General features: G+C 41.2%; 1 protein-coding gene across 1 annotated transcript in view; it reads right to left on the minus strand.

Annotated features, from left to right (window-relative positions):
• MYOZ2 (myozenin 2) overlaps window positions 1-18,259 on the minus strand; it is a 79,846-nt gene that overhangs the window by 15,214 nt on the left and 46,373 nt on the right. The window contains exon 4 of the mRNA XM_063458252.1: window positions 1,945-2,095. Coding sequence (XP_063314322.1) covers window positions 1,945-2,095 — 151 coding nt within the window. The remainder of the gene's footprint in view (window positions 1-1,944; window positions 2,096-18,259) is intronic.

Genomic DNA, 18,259 nt, shown 5'->3' on the forward strand with positions numbered 1-18,259 from the left:
CTTACTGTGATATTTATTAATGGGCACACTAACTGTGGCATTTATTAACTGGCAAACGTACTGTGATATTTATTAATGGGCACACTAACTGTGGCATTTATTAACTGGCAAACGTACTGTGATATTTATTAATGGGCACACTAACTGTTGCATTTATTAACTGGCAAACTTACTGTGAAATTTATTAATGGGCACACTAACTGTTGCATTTATTAACTGGCAAACGTACTGTGATATTTATTAATGGGAACACTATTTGTGGCATTTATTAACTGGCAAACCTTCTGTGATATTTATTAATGGGCACACTAACTGTGGCATTTATTAACTGGCAAACTTACTGTGATATTTATTAATGGGCACACTATTTGTGGCATTTATTAACTGGCAAACGTACTGTGATATTTATTAATGGGCACACTAATTGTGGCATTTATTAACTGGCAAACTTACTGTGATATTTATTAATGGGCACACTAACTGTTGCATTTATTAACTGGCAAACTTACTGTGAAATTTATTAATGGGCACACTATTTGTGGCATTTATTAACTGGCAAACGTACTGTGATATTTATTAATGGGCACACTAACTGTGGCATTTATTAACTGGCAAACTTACTGTGATATTTATTAATGGGCACACTAACTGTGGCATTTATTAACTGGCAAACGTACTGTGATATTTATTAATGGGCACACTAACTGTGGCATTTATTAACTGGCAAACCTTCTGTGATATTTATTAATGGGCACACTAACTGTGGCATTTATTAACTGGCAAACTTACTGTAATATTTATTAATGGGCACACTATTTGTGGCATTTATTAACTGGCAAACTTTCTGTGATATTTATTAATGGGCACACTCACTGTGGCATTTATTAACTGGCAAACTTACTGTGATATTTATTAATGGGCACACTAACTGTGGCATTTATTAACTGGCAAACTTACTGTGATATTTATTAATGGGCACACTAACTGTGGCATTTATTAACTGGCAAACGTACTGTGATTTTTATTAATAGACAAACTTACAGGAAACTGTATTAAATAGCAAACTTACTGTGGTATTTATTAATGGACAAACTGACCATGATATTTATTTATGGCAAATTTACTGTGGCATTTATTAATGGGCACACTGACTGTGATATTTATTAATTGGGACTTTGTTATTTTTAATGGGCACCATATGTTTAGTGAGAAAACTGACTTTGGCATGTTTTGTGGGGCAAAGTGACACTGCCATGTGTATGCACTCTATTACTTCTATTTCTTAATATATATTTTTGCTTGTGGTGTGCTGTGGAATTCTGCAACGAGCTTTGGTGGCCTTGGGTGAGAAAAGGTTGAGGAGCGCTGGTTTGTGAGACTGGGTCTTGTATTTAATCATAGAGTCTAGATTTAATCTGCAAATCCTTTGATCAACACAGTGTCTTCATTAAACATCTAGCAAATAGGCTTATAGCTGTAATAAACAAAATTAATAACTATGTTTGGTTCCTTCTTGCCACAAACGAGATGAACACAGGGATATCCCGAACACACCTACTTTTCACCCAGTATCCAATTTTTTCCCCCAAAATAATTTACGTTTCAAAGTTTATGAAAAAGTATGCCTGGTGAGACATACTCATGGAAGGAAGTTAACCTGGCAATAGAATTTCATGTTGAGTAAATACTTTCTCGCCAGATGCAAAATACAAACTGTGACCTAAAATTGTTTAATTTGGAATATATTGTGAGTGAAAGATGAAAATATCTAAGGTAGTATAGGGAATCAGGAGGATCAGGGCTGTATAAATGGAGTTCCACGTGCCACGTTTGGCATTCAAGTGATTTTATTCTCTCCAGTTCATAAAATAACTCTGCAGTGTTCATATTGCATCATATTTATTGAATACATATAGGACTGCATGAGAATGGCTCATTGCTTACCCGGTGCAATGCTTTCAGGGTTGGGAGGGCTTCGAGGGTCTGGTGTATTTGGAGGGGTCTGTGGAGAGATTTGCTGGGCAGGATTCACTGTAGTGCCTTCTGAATTCTCGTTCTGATGTTTTTGGGTTTGTTGTTGCTGTATCTGGTTTTGCTGTAGACAGATGGAAAATGAGAAAGCTGTTGCTAGTTATATACATGAGCACGAAATGACATAACTTGCTAAATTGTCCGTATCACATAAGCAGACTATGAGCTCGACTAAACACACTGCAAATTTATTAAAACAGAGACAGTAACTATGGGAATTTCAAATCTTAAAACACAATTCAAACAGACTGTAGACACAGATTTTAAGCAGGGTCTCGGAATAATTTTATCGTCTTTATTGCGTGGATATTCAGGCCTATTCCTTGAGGATCATAGGTATTAATGGAAATAAAGTAAAACTTGGTAACTTGGTCCGTGCCTGTCCTGGATGTTTCCGTTATGACAGAGAATCCGCCTAAAAGGACAATTTTTAATAGCTTTGTAAAAGGACGTAATGCTTCAGCAACCCCATGCCCAGGCATTCCATTCCATTGATCCTTTATATTTGAATGCCTGTCCCTATTTGCACACAGACTGTCTCGTCTTTCTCACTGTCTGGCTCTTAAGTTACCAGATACACTACTGTACCAAAGTGTTAGGCAGGTGTTAAAACAAATGCTGCAAAGGAAGAATGCTTCAAAAATAGACATGTTAATAGTTTATTTTTATCAGTTAAGAAATGCAAAGTGAGTGAACAGAAAAATAATTGAAATAAAATCAATATTTGGTGTGACGCCCTCTCCCGCAACCCTGGGGCTAGAGGGGCAACCCACCTCCACACCACCGCACGGCTCACCAAAGTGGACTATGCTCAATTCAGCGGCGAGACCCTCGCAGGGGAGTCAGGTGAATGTCTGACCTGCCAACTCGCCGGACCTGTCTGACCACTGGCAGAACTACTGTGGTCGCAGGGGTCGCAGCTGCAACCGGGCCCATCATTCCAGGGTGCCCGCCAGCATTTTGGTGTGGCCTCGACCTCACGGAAAAACCGCTGGGGACGCATTGATGGAGCCCATGGATGGCAATGGATTTCCTGGGGGCCGGTCAGCGCTGCGGCGCTTTAAGAGCGCGACCGGGCCCAGGTGATGATGTCAGAGCTGGGAGGAAGCTGTCACTTCCTCCCAGCCAACAGAGCGCCACGCAGGAGAGGAGCGAGTCAGAGTGGGAGCTCTGACTCCCATCAGCATGAGGCAACCAGTGGACCTCAGCTAAGTCACTAAATTGTGTGTGTGTGTGATAGAGAATGTCTGTATCAGTATATATGTGTGTATGTCTGTGTGTGTGTGTCTGTCTGTATGCCTGTGTGTGTGTGTGTGTCTGTATGTATGTGTATCTGTGTGTATGTGTGTGTCTGTATGTATGTATGTATGTATGTGTGTCTCTACATATCTGTGTGTATGTATGTATGTGTGTATGTATGTGTGTCTGTATGTACGTGTCTCTCTTTGTGTGTGTGTGTGTGTCTGTATGGGTCTCTGTGTGTATGTGTGTGTTTCTATGTATGTGTCTATGTGTATGTGTGTCTGTATGTATGTATGTGTCTGTGTGTATGTGTGTCTGTATGTATGTATGTTTGCATGTGTGTCTGCGTGTGTGTCAACATGTATGTGTGTCTGTGTGTGTGTCTGCGTGTGTATATGTTTGTCTGCTATGTGTGGGGGGGCAGGGATGAGTGGGAGGGTGGAGATGTATGGGATGGGGGGTGGGGAGGTACGGGGTGGGGGTAGACATATGGTGGGGACCCAGGGCAATTTTTGCACTGGGGCCCCGTGGTTTCTAGTTATGCCTCTGAGTGAGCCCATGAGTGAGTCCAACAAGAACTATCCTATATACTATGCACCTGATGAGGACGAAACCAGATCAGGTGGTATACTTCCGATCTTGCTCACAATGCTATTCATGCTAGATATATGCACACCCTACCTACCGTAACGTACATGCCTATAGTATTGTTTATGAGTAGGGCAGTATAAGCCATGTTAACTAAAGGTGATCAGCTGAATAAGCGTAACTTTCCCTACTTTTAACTCCCAACACTCATGATGAATCTTGTCTTATTATACCTAAACAACTGTTTATCACTAAAAATGTTGTTAGTTAGCATAACTTGTTTACCCCCATGTTTCACATTTGACACGCTGACATATCTACTTATGCAAGTTCATCATATTAATATCACAAAATAGTGCATGTCTTTCCTAATACCCCACATGTACCGAGTACTGCTGTGCCTGAGGATTGCTGTTGGGGTACCTCAAGCTTGTCTGTTTGGATCTTTATATACTGTAAAACTACTACATAAAAGTTATATGCTGACTACTAATCTGCATTTGAACCCTTACATGTAAATATTATTATATGCCTAACTCATCACTTTTATTATTATATTGTATTCAGTATATGAAAACATACTGTATACATAACAACATAGTGAGAAAGGGTAATACAGAGTGCATGTAGCATATAAATTTGGTTGAAAAATACATCTAATTTTTGAGTATTAATAAATTAGTTAATTTAACTAGTATTAGCATGGGCGAATTTAGACTAGTACAAGCGTTGAACCATAGAATAAGATAAAGACGCATATACAATACACTGAGAACAATTGTATTAGATGCACAGTGGTACCTGCAATGGATGACAGATAATACTCATACCCCCTATGTTAAAAGCCCAGTATTCTTGTAAGGTATAGATGAAGAGAAACAATCGTGTAATCAACAGAACTAACCTCCCAAGAAGTCCCCGAAATAGTCAGACAGCGGGTAGGTGTTTAAAGCAATGATTAGCTGAGAAATCATGAGCGACAAACATAATAAGTTAAACAAGAAAATATCAACAGACAATCAACTGGAAATGTGGTTTCATTGCACTTGCCTACATGGAATTTCATCATAATTTGTTTTTGATAATCTTTATTTAATTGCATTCAGTTGTGCATCAGAAGGTTACAGAATAAAATAAATTAAATTAAAACGTTGCATGTTGTACAGACTAGTGTTGATCAAGTAATCAAAACAAACCATTTACAGTGGAGGTTTTAAAAGCTTCTATACATTTTAATTTCAATACTAATGATCAAAATAAATGTTCACTAAGAGACCGCGGAACTAAGCTTTATTTGGCAATTAGTCCTCATGTAGCATTTCTGCACGGTAACTCAATGCCCCTTTAGTGCACCTCTACTAGGGGTGCAAGAGAAGGGAGAAAAAAATTAAGTGGGGAAAAAAGGGGGCGGAAGAAAACACAACTCCCCTTCCCCAGCATCTCTCCATTCATCCCATCTATTTGTCCAATCCTCTGGTTTATATGGCTTGTATATATTCCATGAATTTGCCTGGCTATATAGTTAACCTATGGTGCCCAAGTCTACTGGCAGCTGTCTGTAGTTCCATTCAGTGCTGTAGTCATAGACTCCTTGGAATAGACCTCCTACACTCTCCTGATCTAATGCTGAAGTGTAGGTGCATCAGACTTCATCTACATCACTGAAAAAAAGGCTTTTTGCAAGCATTTTGTTTTATATTGGGATATTGGAGCTTCTGCATGATGCAGAGTATCAAAAGTATTCTTCCTAAACAAAGCTCAATGGGAAAAGAAGGCCTCCATTCAGAGCCTAAAACAAATATGGACAAAGAAGGCAACCAGAATATCTCCCTCTGCAATTCCAGGAGGGATGAGATGAAATAATGCAGGGAAAAAAGGAGGAAAGAAGGGATGGGTAAAATATATCCAGAGATATCTGAAAAATTCTGGTATCTCTCCGAAGGAACCCATAGTTTAGGGGATTTTTAAACTTGCCAATCTATTATCCAAAGGAGATGGGCTATTTGGTAATATGTTAACAAAGAAGTTAGTCTGACCCTGTCCAGTCATTTTAGGAATATGAGATGTGTTCGTTTAATCCTAGCCATCTGCCCCTTCCACACAAACTAAAGAGTCAACATATTCAGTAATTGAAAATAGGTATTGGGGATTTTTATTGGGATTGTCAGAAAAAGGTATAATTGGCAGCAAAGTCATGGTTATAGTGTTAATCCTGCAAAACCATATTATACTTGGTACTGTCTATCGGATCATATCTGTGGAGAGTGATTGGAGCAGAGGGACAAAATGATCTTGGTACAAGTGTCTCAGGTCCACTGACCGGAAATTTCTTGGATAGTCTCGAAGACGACTTTTACACCATGTGAATGGGAACTGGGACCGAAGATGTTAGTCACTGCAATAGGGTGACTCCCTGTATCTCAGATGTATCCATAGTTAGCTTCAAATTGGAAAGCTGTTCATATTTCCTAAACAGTGCAATTTAATTTGGCAGCAGTCTTTGGTACACCACCGTACTGCCTGACTGCCTCCAGAAACGGTGAGGGCAAACAGGAAGTGGGATAGAGGTCATTCCTGTCTCATGCCATTTGGAAACTGTAAGCTCTGAGTGCTCCATTTATTCTTATGCAAGCACTGGTAGTTGGGTAGAGAACTGCTATTCAACTGCATATAAAACGTCCAAATCCTTTGTTTTCACGGGTAAGTGCCATATAACTCCAGTCCACCCAGTCAAAAGCTTTTTTAGAGAGGAGAAGAAGCTCTCATCCTGTATGTTGGGCCATTTGCATTATATTCAGGGCACACACTGCGCTGTCCTTTGTCTCTCTACTGAAAATTAACCCTACTTGATCTAGGTGAACCAGATCAGGTAATACTCGTCCTATTTTTAGGGCCACCGCCTTCACGAATAGTGCAACCATGCAGCAGTCGACCAAACCTACCCTCTGGATCTGGATCTATTGATCCTTTACTGTGGGAGGAAATTGTGAGGGGAAAGGATAGAGGAAGGATAGAAAAGTAGCGTTAGAATAAATGAGTAGCAGTCAGTTAAGGGCATGGTAGAATAAACGAGTAGTACTGTAGTGACAATGACCCAAGGTTTGGGGGACGACGACAGGGTCAGATGGTCACTAAGGTAAGTCTAGCCCCCCACCTCCCTATATGGGTTCAAGTCTGTGTGTCAGTTACGTGAATGCATGGTTTGCCACCAGATTGGAGTGAAGGTTGTCAGGCTTAACAATACTTTGTAAGTGTTACCTATAGGACCAAAAACAGTCAACTCAAAGCATCAGCTGAAGAATTCCCTCCCACCCTGACCAATTTAGATTATGAAGTAATGGTGTCTGGGCATAATTGGGATAATGGTATCGGAGTATATATCACCTGTGGAAGCCTTGGGCCATCTTCACGTAGGGGTGGACTTTGATCTCTGGTCCATGCACCAGACTCTGTAGTTATATAGGTCCTGCATTCATGTATTCTTTTTTTGAATAGGAAAATATAGATACAAATTAACATTACCCTGTATCATCCAACAAGGACCCAAAAGAATGTCAGTACTGTCACGATCTCTTACCTTGATCCGTCGCGCCCACATGGTGTGGGATCTGACGCCGGCTTCACTCTGGCTGTGTTCAGCATGTCCTATGCCAGACACTGGAAACACGCCTGTTTTCATGACGTGACGCATACGTGCCTTCGTCATGACGTCAATGACGCGATTCTGTGTCATCAATACCAGACCAGATCGTTTTAGGGGAGTGGTCTTAAGGCAAAAGATCCTTCCTTATAAAAGGGGCGCCTTTTGTCTTGTTTCTTGCCCTATTGTGGTTCCTTGCGGTCCCTTTAGTGCTATTTGGTTCTCCTGGCATTATTATTGTTTTTCCTGTGTACTGAGCCCGCTTGACTTCTGACTTTCCCGTTTTCTGGTTCCCTGAGTCGGCTTGACTTTTGACCTCCTGATTTCTGGTATCCTGATCCGGCTACTCTTATACTCTCTCCTGATTTCTGGTATCCTGACTTTTGGCTATTCTTTGACTACTCTTTTCTCTTACGTTAAACCCGACCATTTTAAGGTTCGGTAATACGTATTTGGGTTTTCTGTGGGTTTACATACTGCGTGTTGGGTTATCACTCGACCGTGATAAGTACCTAGCCGCAAGCAGCAGAAGTTCCCCCTAAAGCCCCATCAGTACCATGAAGACAACATTTTCTCTTAATTATACAATAATATTACAGCATCCTGCTGCTATCCAGTGAAGGAACCATGCCAAAATGACATGCCAAGGGAACATATTCTGTCAAGAACATATTCTGTCAAGTATAACTCTTGATGCCTCCCTTTGGTGCTACAACTTAATCTCTATATGGAGGGCCTCTTTTTATTGCATTTAAACAGTGAAGGTACAAATTAACATTCAAGTAGTAACATCAAATAAAAAGAGTTCCACTTTCAATATTTTCACTTGAATGTGGCACCGGTCATGTGAACAGCAACCTCCCCTCTGTACCTCATCTTCCACTTCAGGTGGGCTCTGTTCATTAGAATGTTTAACTGGTTTTAGATAACCTGTTTAACTTCCTGCAGGGAACCCTGTCAATCTTGTCTAATAACATTGAAGGAATCTGTGCCATAAAGCTATAACTTTGTTGACTTACAAATATCTATAAAGATAAGAAATACCGTATATACTCGAGTATAAGCCGACCCGTATATAAGCCAAGACCCCTAATTTTACCCCCAAAAACTGGGAAAACTTATTGACTCGAGTATAAGACTAGGGTGGGAAATGCAGCAGCTACTAGTAAATTTCTAAATAAAATTAGATCCTAAAAAAATTATATTAATTGAATATTTATTTACAGTGTGTGTATATAATGAATGCAGTGTGTGTGTGTATGAATGCAGTGTGTGTGTATGAGTGCAGTGTATGTGTATGAGTGCAGTGTGTGTATGAATGCAGTGTGTGTATGAGTGCAGTGTGTGTGTATGAGTGCAGTGTGTGTGTATGAATGCATTGTGTGTGTTGTGTGTGTGTGTATGAATGCAGTGTGTGTGTGTATGAATGCAGTGTGTGTGTGTATGAATACAGTGTGCATGAGTGCAGTGTGTGTATGAATGCAGTGTGTGTATGAATGCAGTGTGTGTATGAATGCAGTATGTGTGTATGAATGCAGTGTGTGTATGAGTGCAGTGTGTGTGTGTGATGCAGAGCCTTGGTGGGGGGTGGGAATTTTTTTTAATTATTATTATTTTTAAATATTATTAATATTTTATTATTTACATTTTGATTTATTTTTTTTCGTCCACCCTCCCTGCTTGTTAGCTGGCCAGGGAGGGGGGCTCTCACTCCCTGGTGGTCCAGTGGTGTGCACTGTGTAGGAGGGGGACTGGCAGAGCTCTTACTTACCTCTCCTGCATCTCCTGTCAGCTCCCTCCTCCTCCGCGCCAGTCCGGTCAGCTCCCCTGTCAGCTCCCAGTGTAAGTCTCGCGAGAGCCGCACTATGATCCCGCAGCTCTTGCGAGACTTACACTGGGAGCTGACAGAGGTGCTGACCGGACCGGCGCGGAGGAGAAGGGAGCTGACAAGCGCTGCAAGAGAGGTAAGTAAGAGCTTCCTGCCAGCCCCCCTCCTACACAGCCCCCTGTCTGTATTATGGCAATATAAATTGCCATAATACAGACATTGACTCGAGTATAAGCCGAGTTGGGGTTTTTCAGCACAAAAAATGTGCTGAAAAACTCGACTTATACTCGAGTATATACGGTACGCTGTTTATAACGTTATTAAAATTAAATTAAACAGAAACATGCTTGTGCTTAAGCATGGATAGGTCACAACTCCAACATAAAACATAGCAAATGTATTAAACAGTTGGTAGTCAAGGGGTTAAACATCGAAAATTCACTTTTTAATATTACTGACTGAAATAAAACCCACAGAGGAAATAATACATTTAGTACATGTTTTGTGGCAGACAATGAAGACGCTTGAGAATGTGGAATGTCTAATAATATTTTAACATTCAGGTTACAGCTACAAAATGATTCTCTCTTCAGCCAATCAGATTGAAACAGCTGATGACATACTGCATAGAATGACCTCTCTATGACATGAGTCATGCTGGCTGCCTGTTTCGCAATGTTCGCAGATGCTTTATTATTGTACACAGAGTACTGTTTGGTTTCAAGCAAAACATTCCACTTTCTCAGTCTCGGGCACCTGCAGAGGCAGGAAGTGAAGCAAAACATTGAATAAAACAATTCTACTCTTGTAAGTTCACTATGGTGAACTAAAAGAATTGTATTCACTTGTGTTTAAGGTTTTTTTTCAGCCAGGCAACTCTGCAAATTGGAGAGTAGACAAAGAGCAAAGATGATTTTTTTTTATTCATGACTTGAAAACATTCTGTTTATGATTTCTTGTAGGACACAGGTATTATATGAGAAACGCGCAAGATAATGTATCATGTTTCTATACAATGTCTTGTACCCGAAGGTTCCCTTTAAAAAAATGTTGACTTTTGAAACAAATTTGTTATATCAACACATATATCATATCATATTCTATGGCTGAAGTTGAAAAGACTGCAACGGCATTATGGGTCTAGCATCCCTCCAAAATAAGTATTTCATAAAGATAAAAGCTTTATGAAATACACATTCTGACTGTTGTCATCGTTGACTGTTGAAATTCCATCCAAGCAGTTTTGAAGCAGCAGGAGCATAAGAGGACTGGTCAGAAGAAGATATCAGCACCTGCAAGATGTCTTCTTCAGGGCTCTTTGTGAATTTTGCAAAGTCCTTAGATGGTAACAGTGCCACTTTATGTTTATAAACCGAATGGTTCAGAATACAGCAGTGTAACCCACAGACAGTATTACCCATGACATTACACATTTTTTACAGAGCAAAGAGCACAGGGTTAGCCTCCTTTAAATTGTGTCCATTTGGGCATTACGTGAAATGTGTCAAACATTATCATAGTTATATAGTAATATATGCACCTATGTAAATATGAAACTTTCCTGGACTCTTAAAGTGTCACCCATAACTTTTATCAAGGTAAAGTATTGCTCAAGGGAAGGACTTTGACTTCATCATCAAAGCAGGAGCATACCTACAGTCCATTTAAATGGTCTAAAGAAAAGATGTCCAACCTTGTTATTTTAGATGATCCAGATGCTTTAAGCTTTTTGAGCTAAGCCCTGCACTGCAGCATGTTTATGGGGAGATAGAAATGTTTTAATGACATTATAAGATTAGCTAACACTCTCAGCCAATGGACTAAGCTAACCGAAATTTCCATTAGGCTCTCTGTCATTAGCAGTGGAGGCCGGGAGCGGTACCCAGTGGACCCCAGGTAATAAAAACTATTTGACTACTTACAATGGGAAGGAGATGCCATCCACCATTAACACTACGGCAAACTGTAATGGCTATATTGCTTGAAGTGTTACTTAAGATAAGTATGAGAAATGTATAGATAAATAATTTTTTTACACTTATGGACTTTATGCTGGATCTGTCCAGACACTGCATGGAATAGTGTTTCATTTTTCCTCGACAAATACCACTTAATTTAATTCAAAGTTTATTTACTTCTGAAAACTATCATGGGTGTTGAAAAACCCATGATCTACTCACATGTTTCCCAGCAAAACATTGCCCAGAGCATAACACTACCTCCGCCAAACTTCCTTTTTCCACAAAGTGCATTCTGCTGCCATCACTTCGCCAGATAAACTATGCACACACAACCAGCTATCCCCCGATCTAAAAGAAAATGTGAATCATTGGTTCATGGTCAAGTTCTGATGCTCAAGTCCCAATTGAAAGGCACTTTCATCGGTGGATAGGGTTCATCATTGGAACTCTGACTGGACTATGGCTATGCAGTCTCATACGTAGCAAACTGTGATGCCGGCATTACGTTTTTTGTTTTCTGGTTTTTTTTTTTAGCAATCTAAGCTACAGTAGCTCTTCTGTGTTATTGGACCAGACAGGTCAGCCTTCGTGTATATCAATGAACCTTGAGAACCTATGACCCAGACACTGGCTCGCTATTTGTCCTTCCTTGCACCACTTTTGGTAGGTTCTCACCACTGCATACCAGGAACACCTCAAGGGACTTGCCGTTTTGGAGATGCTCTCCCCCAGTCATCGAGCCATCACTATTTGACCTTTGTCAAAGTCACTCACATCTTTTCACTTGCCAATTTTTCCTGCTTCCAACATATTAAATTTGAGAACTTATTGTTCACTTGCTGCGTAATATATCCCACCTCTTGACAGATGCCATTGTAACGATTTACTTCTGTCAGTGGTTTTAATGTTGTAGCTGATCAGTGTATATTTTACTCACTGAATATATTATGGATGAGTTAATAAAATCACGTTAACCAGTTATGTATGTCTTAAAAACATATCACTTTTTTTCTTTGGTACTAAATATATATAAATATGTTTTTAAAATGCATTCATTTGCTAAATTAATTACATTATATGACTATTGAATGTATGCCTGCACCTAGTTATGTAATATATAGATGTATGAATAATAAATGACTGTAACATTTTTGGGATATTTTTACTTTCCTGCTTTTCATAGATAATGAAAAATACAATATTGCCCAACAAAAGTGATAAGCTGTTGGTTGTTTCACGTGCCTCATAAAACCATTAAGATGATGTAATGTCATGTGCCTGTGTTATTTGATGTGTCTTATGTATTGGTGAGTAATGTCTGTTGCTGGATAAGGAAGTGTCAGTAAACCATGGAATGCGCTAATATAGTTTGGAAGCTTGTAAAAACATAAAAGTAGGCGTTCTATTACTGTGCAACAGGTGTCTGTAGGTGTTAAAATGCTTGTGTTACAGAGACATAAATATGGATGCTCCACCCTGAACAGGCAATACTTTGATTAAAGTGCAGATAGAAAGACTGAAATGTTATTAACAATACATTATCTGCACATTATACATTTTACAAAATATATTTTAATCCTGCATTAATAAATTATTAACCATTCATGTTATAAGGCCATATCAGCTCACAGCTAGCCCAAAGAATCCAAATGATTATAATGCACACTTGCCTACTTTCACATATAGAGAAGCGTGCAGGCTTTTGAGTCGACCCCTGCATTCAGGTCCAGATTTACATCATGAGTCCCTGTAGGTACAGAATTATCTAATTACCGCAACCCTCCCAACTAATAAAAACAAAACTTTAACTTAAATTTTTTTATATATATAATAAAAATTGTTGTGTGCACACACATAGAGAGTCTGTGTTTGAGAGTATGTATATGTGGCATGCATGCGCATGTGCAGTAGTGTGTGTAAATGTCAGAGTGTATGTCTATGTGTGTATGTATGTCTCTGTGTGTGTGTGTGTGTGGAGTGTTTCTTTCCCCTAGACTTCCCTCTACAGTGAATATATAGTCTTATATAGTTTCCTTACCACCTCATTCAGACATGTCCCAGATTTTCTCTATTTCTCCTCAGATAGCCAACCTCCAATCTCTTTATTTTTAAGACAGCAATTAGCCATGTTTCCGGTCCCATCTCCCTTTCCAGTTAGTAAAATTTCCAGCCCCCTTCTTCCATCTCCCTTTCCAAACATCCCAAGATGCACACACTTGTGCATCCTGTCCCCCCCCCCCCCCCCCCCACACACACACACACAAACACAGACACACACATGAACACCTTGACATACAGATACAGATACTAGCAAATACACACACTCCTATGCACACACTCAGATACAGATATACACACATTAAAACACAGACACGCACACTGGGACATACACTCAGATACACACACTGGCACATAGACTTAGATACCCATACTAAATAAATAACATGCCTCTATGGATCAATATGAACACCTTGTTAAAATAGGGGAGGTTTTAAACAAATTACCTCCTTAAATTTTTTTTGACAATCTTTATTTAAATTTAAGAGTATAACAAGAGATACAGAAAAGATGAAGCAAGGATAGGTTTGTCAGTCACAACCAACATGCATGTGTCTACAAATGTATAAAATATAAACATTTGTGTGAAAACATCACAACATGAAGAAGTACAGTATTGACTTCAATAACTTTAATAAAGTTTAATAAGAGAAATTAACATGTGTTGGACATGTGAATCGACCAATTTATATCAGTGTTTTACTCTAGGGCATTAGTTCCCAAACCAGTCCTCATGGTCCACCAACAAGCCATGATTTTATGTATTTACTGGCAAAACCTGGACTGCTGGTGGGTCATGAGGATTGGTTTGTATGTTTTATGGTTTAACGTTGCTATTGTAAACAGGTTTAGGCAATATGCTGTTGGAGTCGCTTAACATTGACTAGTTGTAATAGGTCAAGTGAGCAAGCGGTGCATAGGGTGGGTGCGCATGCTCAGTAATTCCCTGGTGTGTAACTTTAACTCAAATAGTAAGAACATGCTAACACAATAAGCGAGTAACTGTTTGCAAATACTGACGTGCCTATATCTCTGGGCCCCCCCATTGCTATCTGCCATATGTGGAGTGGCATATGAGCAGACTGGCTAACGTCCAGGCTCCAGCAAATGAACATGTGTTTGAGCTTATTCGAAATCAGGTTAGGGAGACATAGCAAATGAAGGAAAGCAGTCTGCAGTGTGTGTGGGTCGTGTGACACATTAAGCATAACAATAATACGTTATCAACAGCAGTCAAACGTGTAGTCTTGCTTTGGGCGAAGGTTAAGCAGTGAATTAGTTGTTTGCAGATTGTAACATGGCTTGGATCTAGTGTGGGTTGTCATGTCTGTGTTACCCTAATTGCCATGTTATTGTGTGTCTCTGTGTATAAGGTGGAGACTCATGTTTAGGGGCAATCTACGGGCTACGCTCTCCATAATGTTTTAGAGTCTCTTCCCCCCTCTGCACTGATAAAACAACATTGCACTTTAGACTGATAAAGCAAACAAATTAATTTCAAAATGGCAGGATCTGATATATGTATAAGCATTTCAAGAAAACAGGTAATTGTCACCAGGAGCTAGGTTCGGCTGTGAAGCCTGTGGAATGTCCAGAGAGGTTCAGCCGATACCCAACGGATGCTGGATACTGTCCGGGTAGGAACGATAAGTCCTCCGGTCTTGGGAGGTAAGTCTCTGTAAGCGCGTACCTTGGTGGCATGGCGAGAGTTGGTGGGTATGCGTTCTTCCGACATGTGTTGCCGCCTGTTTGAGGGTTCTCCCGTCTGGGTTGTAGGTGCTCGGTCCTCTTAATAGGGTTTGTGCAGTCCCGATCGGGGCTCCCTCTGCATGGTGTGTGGTATGTGGCGTCGTACCGCAGTGCAGTTCCCCGCTCAGGGGATCCGTCGGCGGGCTCGTCGGCGAGCATGTCGCTTTGCTGTGTGCCTTTTGGGCTGAGTAGCCGCCGCTTCAGCCTTCTTCCCGTGCGTGGTAAATATAACTGGGTAGGCGTTGTTGTATTCTATGCGCCTCCAAAAGTTCCGGCATATGAGGTCAAATTGAGCTGTAAAATGCTTTCTCCATGCCTGCGTTTCCAGACTTTCTTGAAGTTGCAGTTTGGTGCTTGGAGGCCATCTTGGGCCCGACATGCGGTCTGCAGTACGGGCGGGAGACTCAGGGTGCAGGCTTGTTAGTTTTGGGTCTCGAGGGTGTAGACCGGGATCACCCCCCCGGTCCAGAGGGGGGGGGGAACGGGGCCGGTATCCCCGCGGGTCCGACTCTAAGCCACCCAACAGTAAGCGACAGGGCAGCGGCCGTCCGCCCCGCTCGCCTCCGGAGTAGGCCTTGAGAAAGTCAGGTAGGATTCCTCCTCCAGGGGACTGTAGCCTGTTGGGCCAGCCTCACCCTGGATCCCAGGGCTCTCTGCCCGGCGAGGGCCATCGTTGCCGGCAGGTTTTGTGCCAAAATTCGTGGAAATATAGCGGTTTCTAATTTTAGGCTGCAGGAGTTGGTCTCGCATACGACCAGCCAGCTCGGCGGTCCGGCCCCGCCCCCCCAAATTTACTTTTTTTTTTTTTTTTTTAATTTGACAATTTTTATTATTTTTTCAAAACAATAGGGGTACAGAAAAGAAAGGGTAGGGTTAGGAGGGGAACATAGTACTGGTTTTACATATTACTCATTACATAGTTACATTGCAAAAGTATATTTACAGTTCGCTTACATATCCATGTTTGCGTTATGCTGCGCTCTGAATCAGGCATAACTACTAGTCACAATACATCTTGGTACACGGTGACAATCCAGCTCACTCGTCCCTGTACATTTACAGTTATGACCCCTAACGTGCATGTATAGATTGGGGTAGAGCAACGTGTGAGGGCAACTTGGGTCAGCACTCATAGATGGGGGGGAGGGAAAGACGGGAGGGGAGGAGCAAGGTATATTATCTGCATTCTACTAGCTGTTCGTTGTAGATATCTCGTCTGTACTAGCATTCTTACAGTGTGGGTTGAGAAGCCCCATAAGGTCGTTACTTCTCGGACCACGTTACTGCATTTCCCGTTGTCCCTGTACGGGTATAGGACCACATGACTTTTTATGACAATAGAGTTATGTGTGGTTAAGTAAACATGTGTGTCTCAAGTCGGGTGTTTTAGTTCCCAGTCCTCCCAGACTTCGTGTTTCCAACTGTTACCGGGTGGTACTTGTGAGATGTTGGACTCATATTTCCCCACCTGGGACACATATCTAATTATTTCTTGTATTGAGGCATTATTGGGTGATAGCCATTTTTTTGCTATAAGTTGTTGTGCTGCCACCAGAATGTGAAATATTAAATATTTCACGGGTTTAGGGTAGGTGGTGCCGAACATGAATAAGAGTAAAGAGGCCGGGGTGTTTGGTATTGTAGCTGACGTGTGTTGGCGGATCAATGAAATGATCGCTCTCCAATATGGTTGGAGTTTGGAACATTGCCACCAGATGTGAAGGAATGAGCCCGGTTCTTGTTTACATCTCCAGCATGTGCTGGGTAGTGTCGGGTCTATCGTGGCTAGTCTTGTGGGGACCATATACCAGCGGTAAAGGATCTTACGTGTTATTTCTAAATGAGAAGCGCATTGTGTTAAGCCTTTCGTGATATTTGCCGAAGCCAACCAGGTTTCCTCTGGTATCGTCATGTTTAAATCTTTTTCCCATGCTAGTACATAGGAGAGGGTTTTGATACTTCGTCCAGGCAACAGCAGGGTATATATGGTTGAAATTGGTTTTTTGACCTGTTTCCCTGCCACAACACTTTTCTCAAAGTTTGTGAGTGTGATGTTAGTGTGAGTTTTGGGGATGTGTATGTTAGATCTCCACCAGGACGATAATTGGAGGTAGGAGTGGTGCGCCGTGTTCGGAAGGGTATGGCTTTGTGTTAGTTGATTGAAGGTAGCTAGTTTCCCTGCATGTAGGAGGGTGTGTACCCGAAGCACCCCACATCTATTCCAGACCCTGTAATTAAAGTCAGGTATCATCCGAGTTAGAGCTTTGATAGTGGTTGAGAGGGGGATTGGGTGATTGCTGCATAGGAGTTTACGCAAAACATCCCATATTTTAAACATCGCTAGTGTGGCGGGGAGTGCTTGTGTGATATCTCCTCTGCTGTTAGAGGGTAACCATATTAGTGTATGAATATCCTGGTTTTGTAGCCAGTGTTGTTCAATGGTTACCCATTGTGGTTGGTTGGGTTCTAGAGTGACGGAGAAAAGACTGGCTAGTACAGCTGCTCTGTGGTACAATTGCACATTGGGGAGCCCCATTCCTCCCCTGGTTTTGGGTTGGTAAAGTGTGGATATGGCCACCCTGGGTCTTTTCCCCTGCCAGATGAAGAGGTTAATTTGTTGTTGGAGTGATGCAAAATAGGTTGGTGGTATCCATAGGGTGAGTGTCCTAAATAAATATTGTAGTTTTGGCAGAATTACCATTTTAACAGCTGCTATACGCCCTGACCAAGAAATGAATTTATTTTTCCAATTTTGGAGGGTATTTATGATCTCCTTACTAAGTTTAGTGTAATTCAGGTTATACAGGTTTGACAGATTGTGCGGAAGCCTTATGCCCAAAAATGTGAGATAGTCAGTTCTCCAATCATAAGAGAATTTCCCTTTCAAAGCCGACAAGTATGTCTCCTCCATCCCCACCCCCATGGCCTGTGTTTTGGAAAGATTCAATTTATAATATGAACATTTACTGTATTCCCGTAATATGTTATGAAATGCCGGCAGTGATACATGGGGGTCAGTAATAGTAAGCAGGACATCGTCCGCAAAGAGATTCAGTTTGTGTTCTCTGCCCCCCACCCATATTCCCTTGATCTCCCCCTCTGAGCGGATGGCCTCAGCTAAGGGTTCCAGGGCCATAATATACAGTAGGGGCGACAGGGGAC

This window comes from Pelobates fuscus, chromosome 6 (genome assembly GCF_036172605.1).
Source record: "Pelobates fuscus isolate aPelFus1 chromosome 6, aPelFus1.pri, whole genome shotgun sequence".
Classification (NCBI taxonomy): Eukaryota; Metazoa; Chordata; class Amphibia; order Anura; family Pelobatidae; genus Pelobates; species Pelobates fuscus.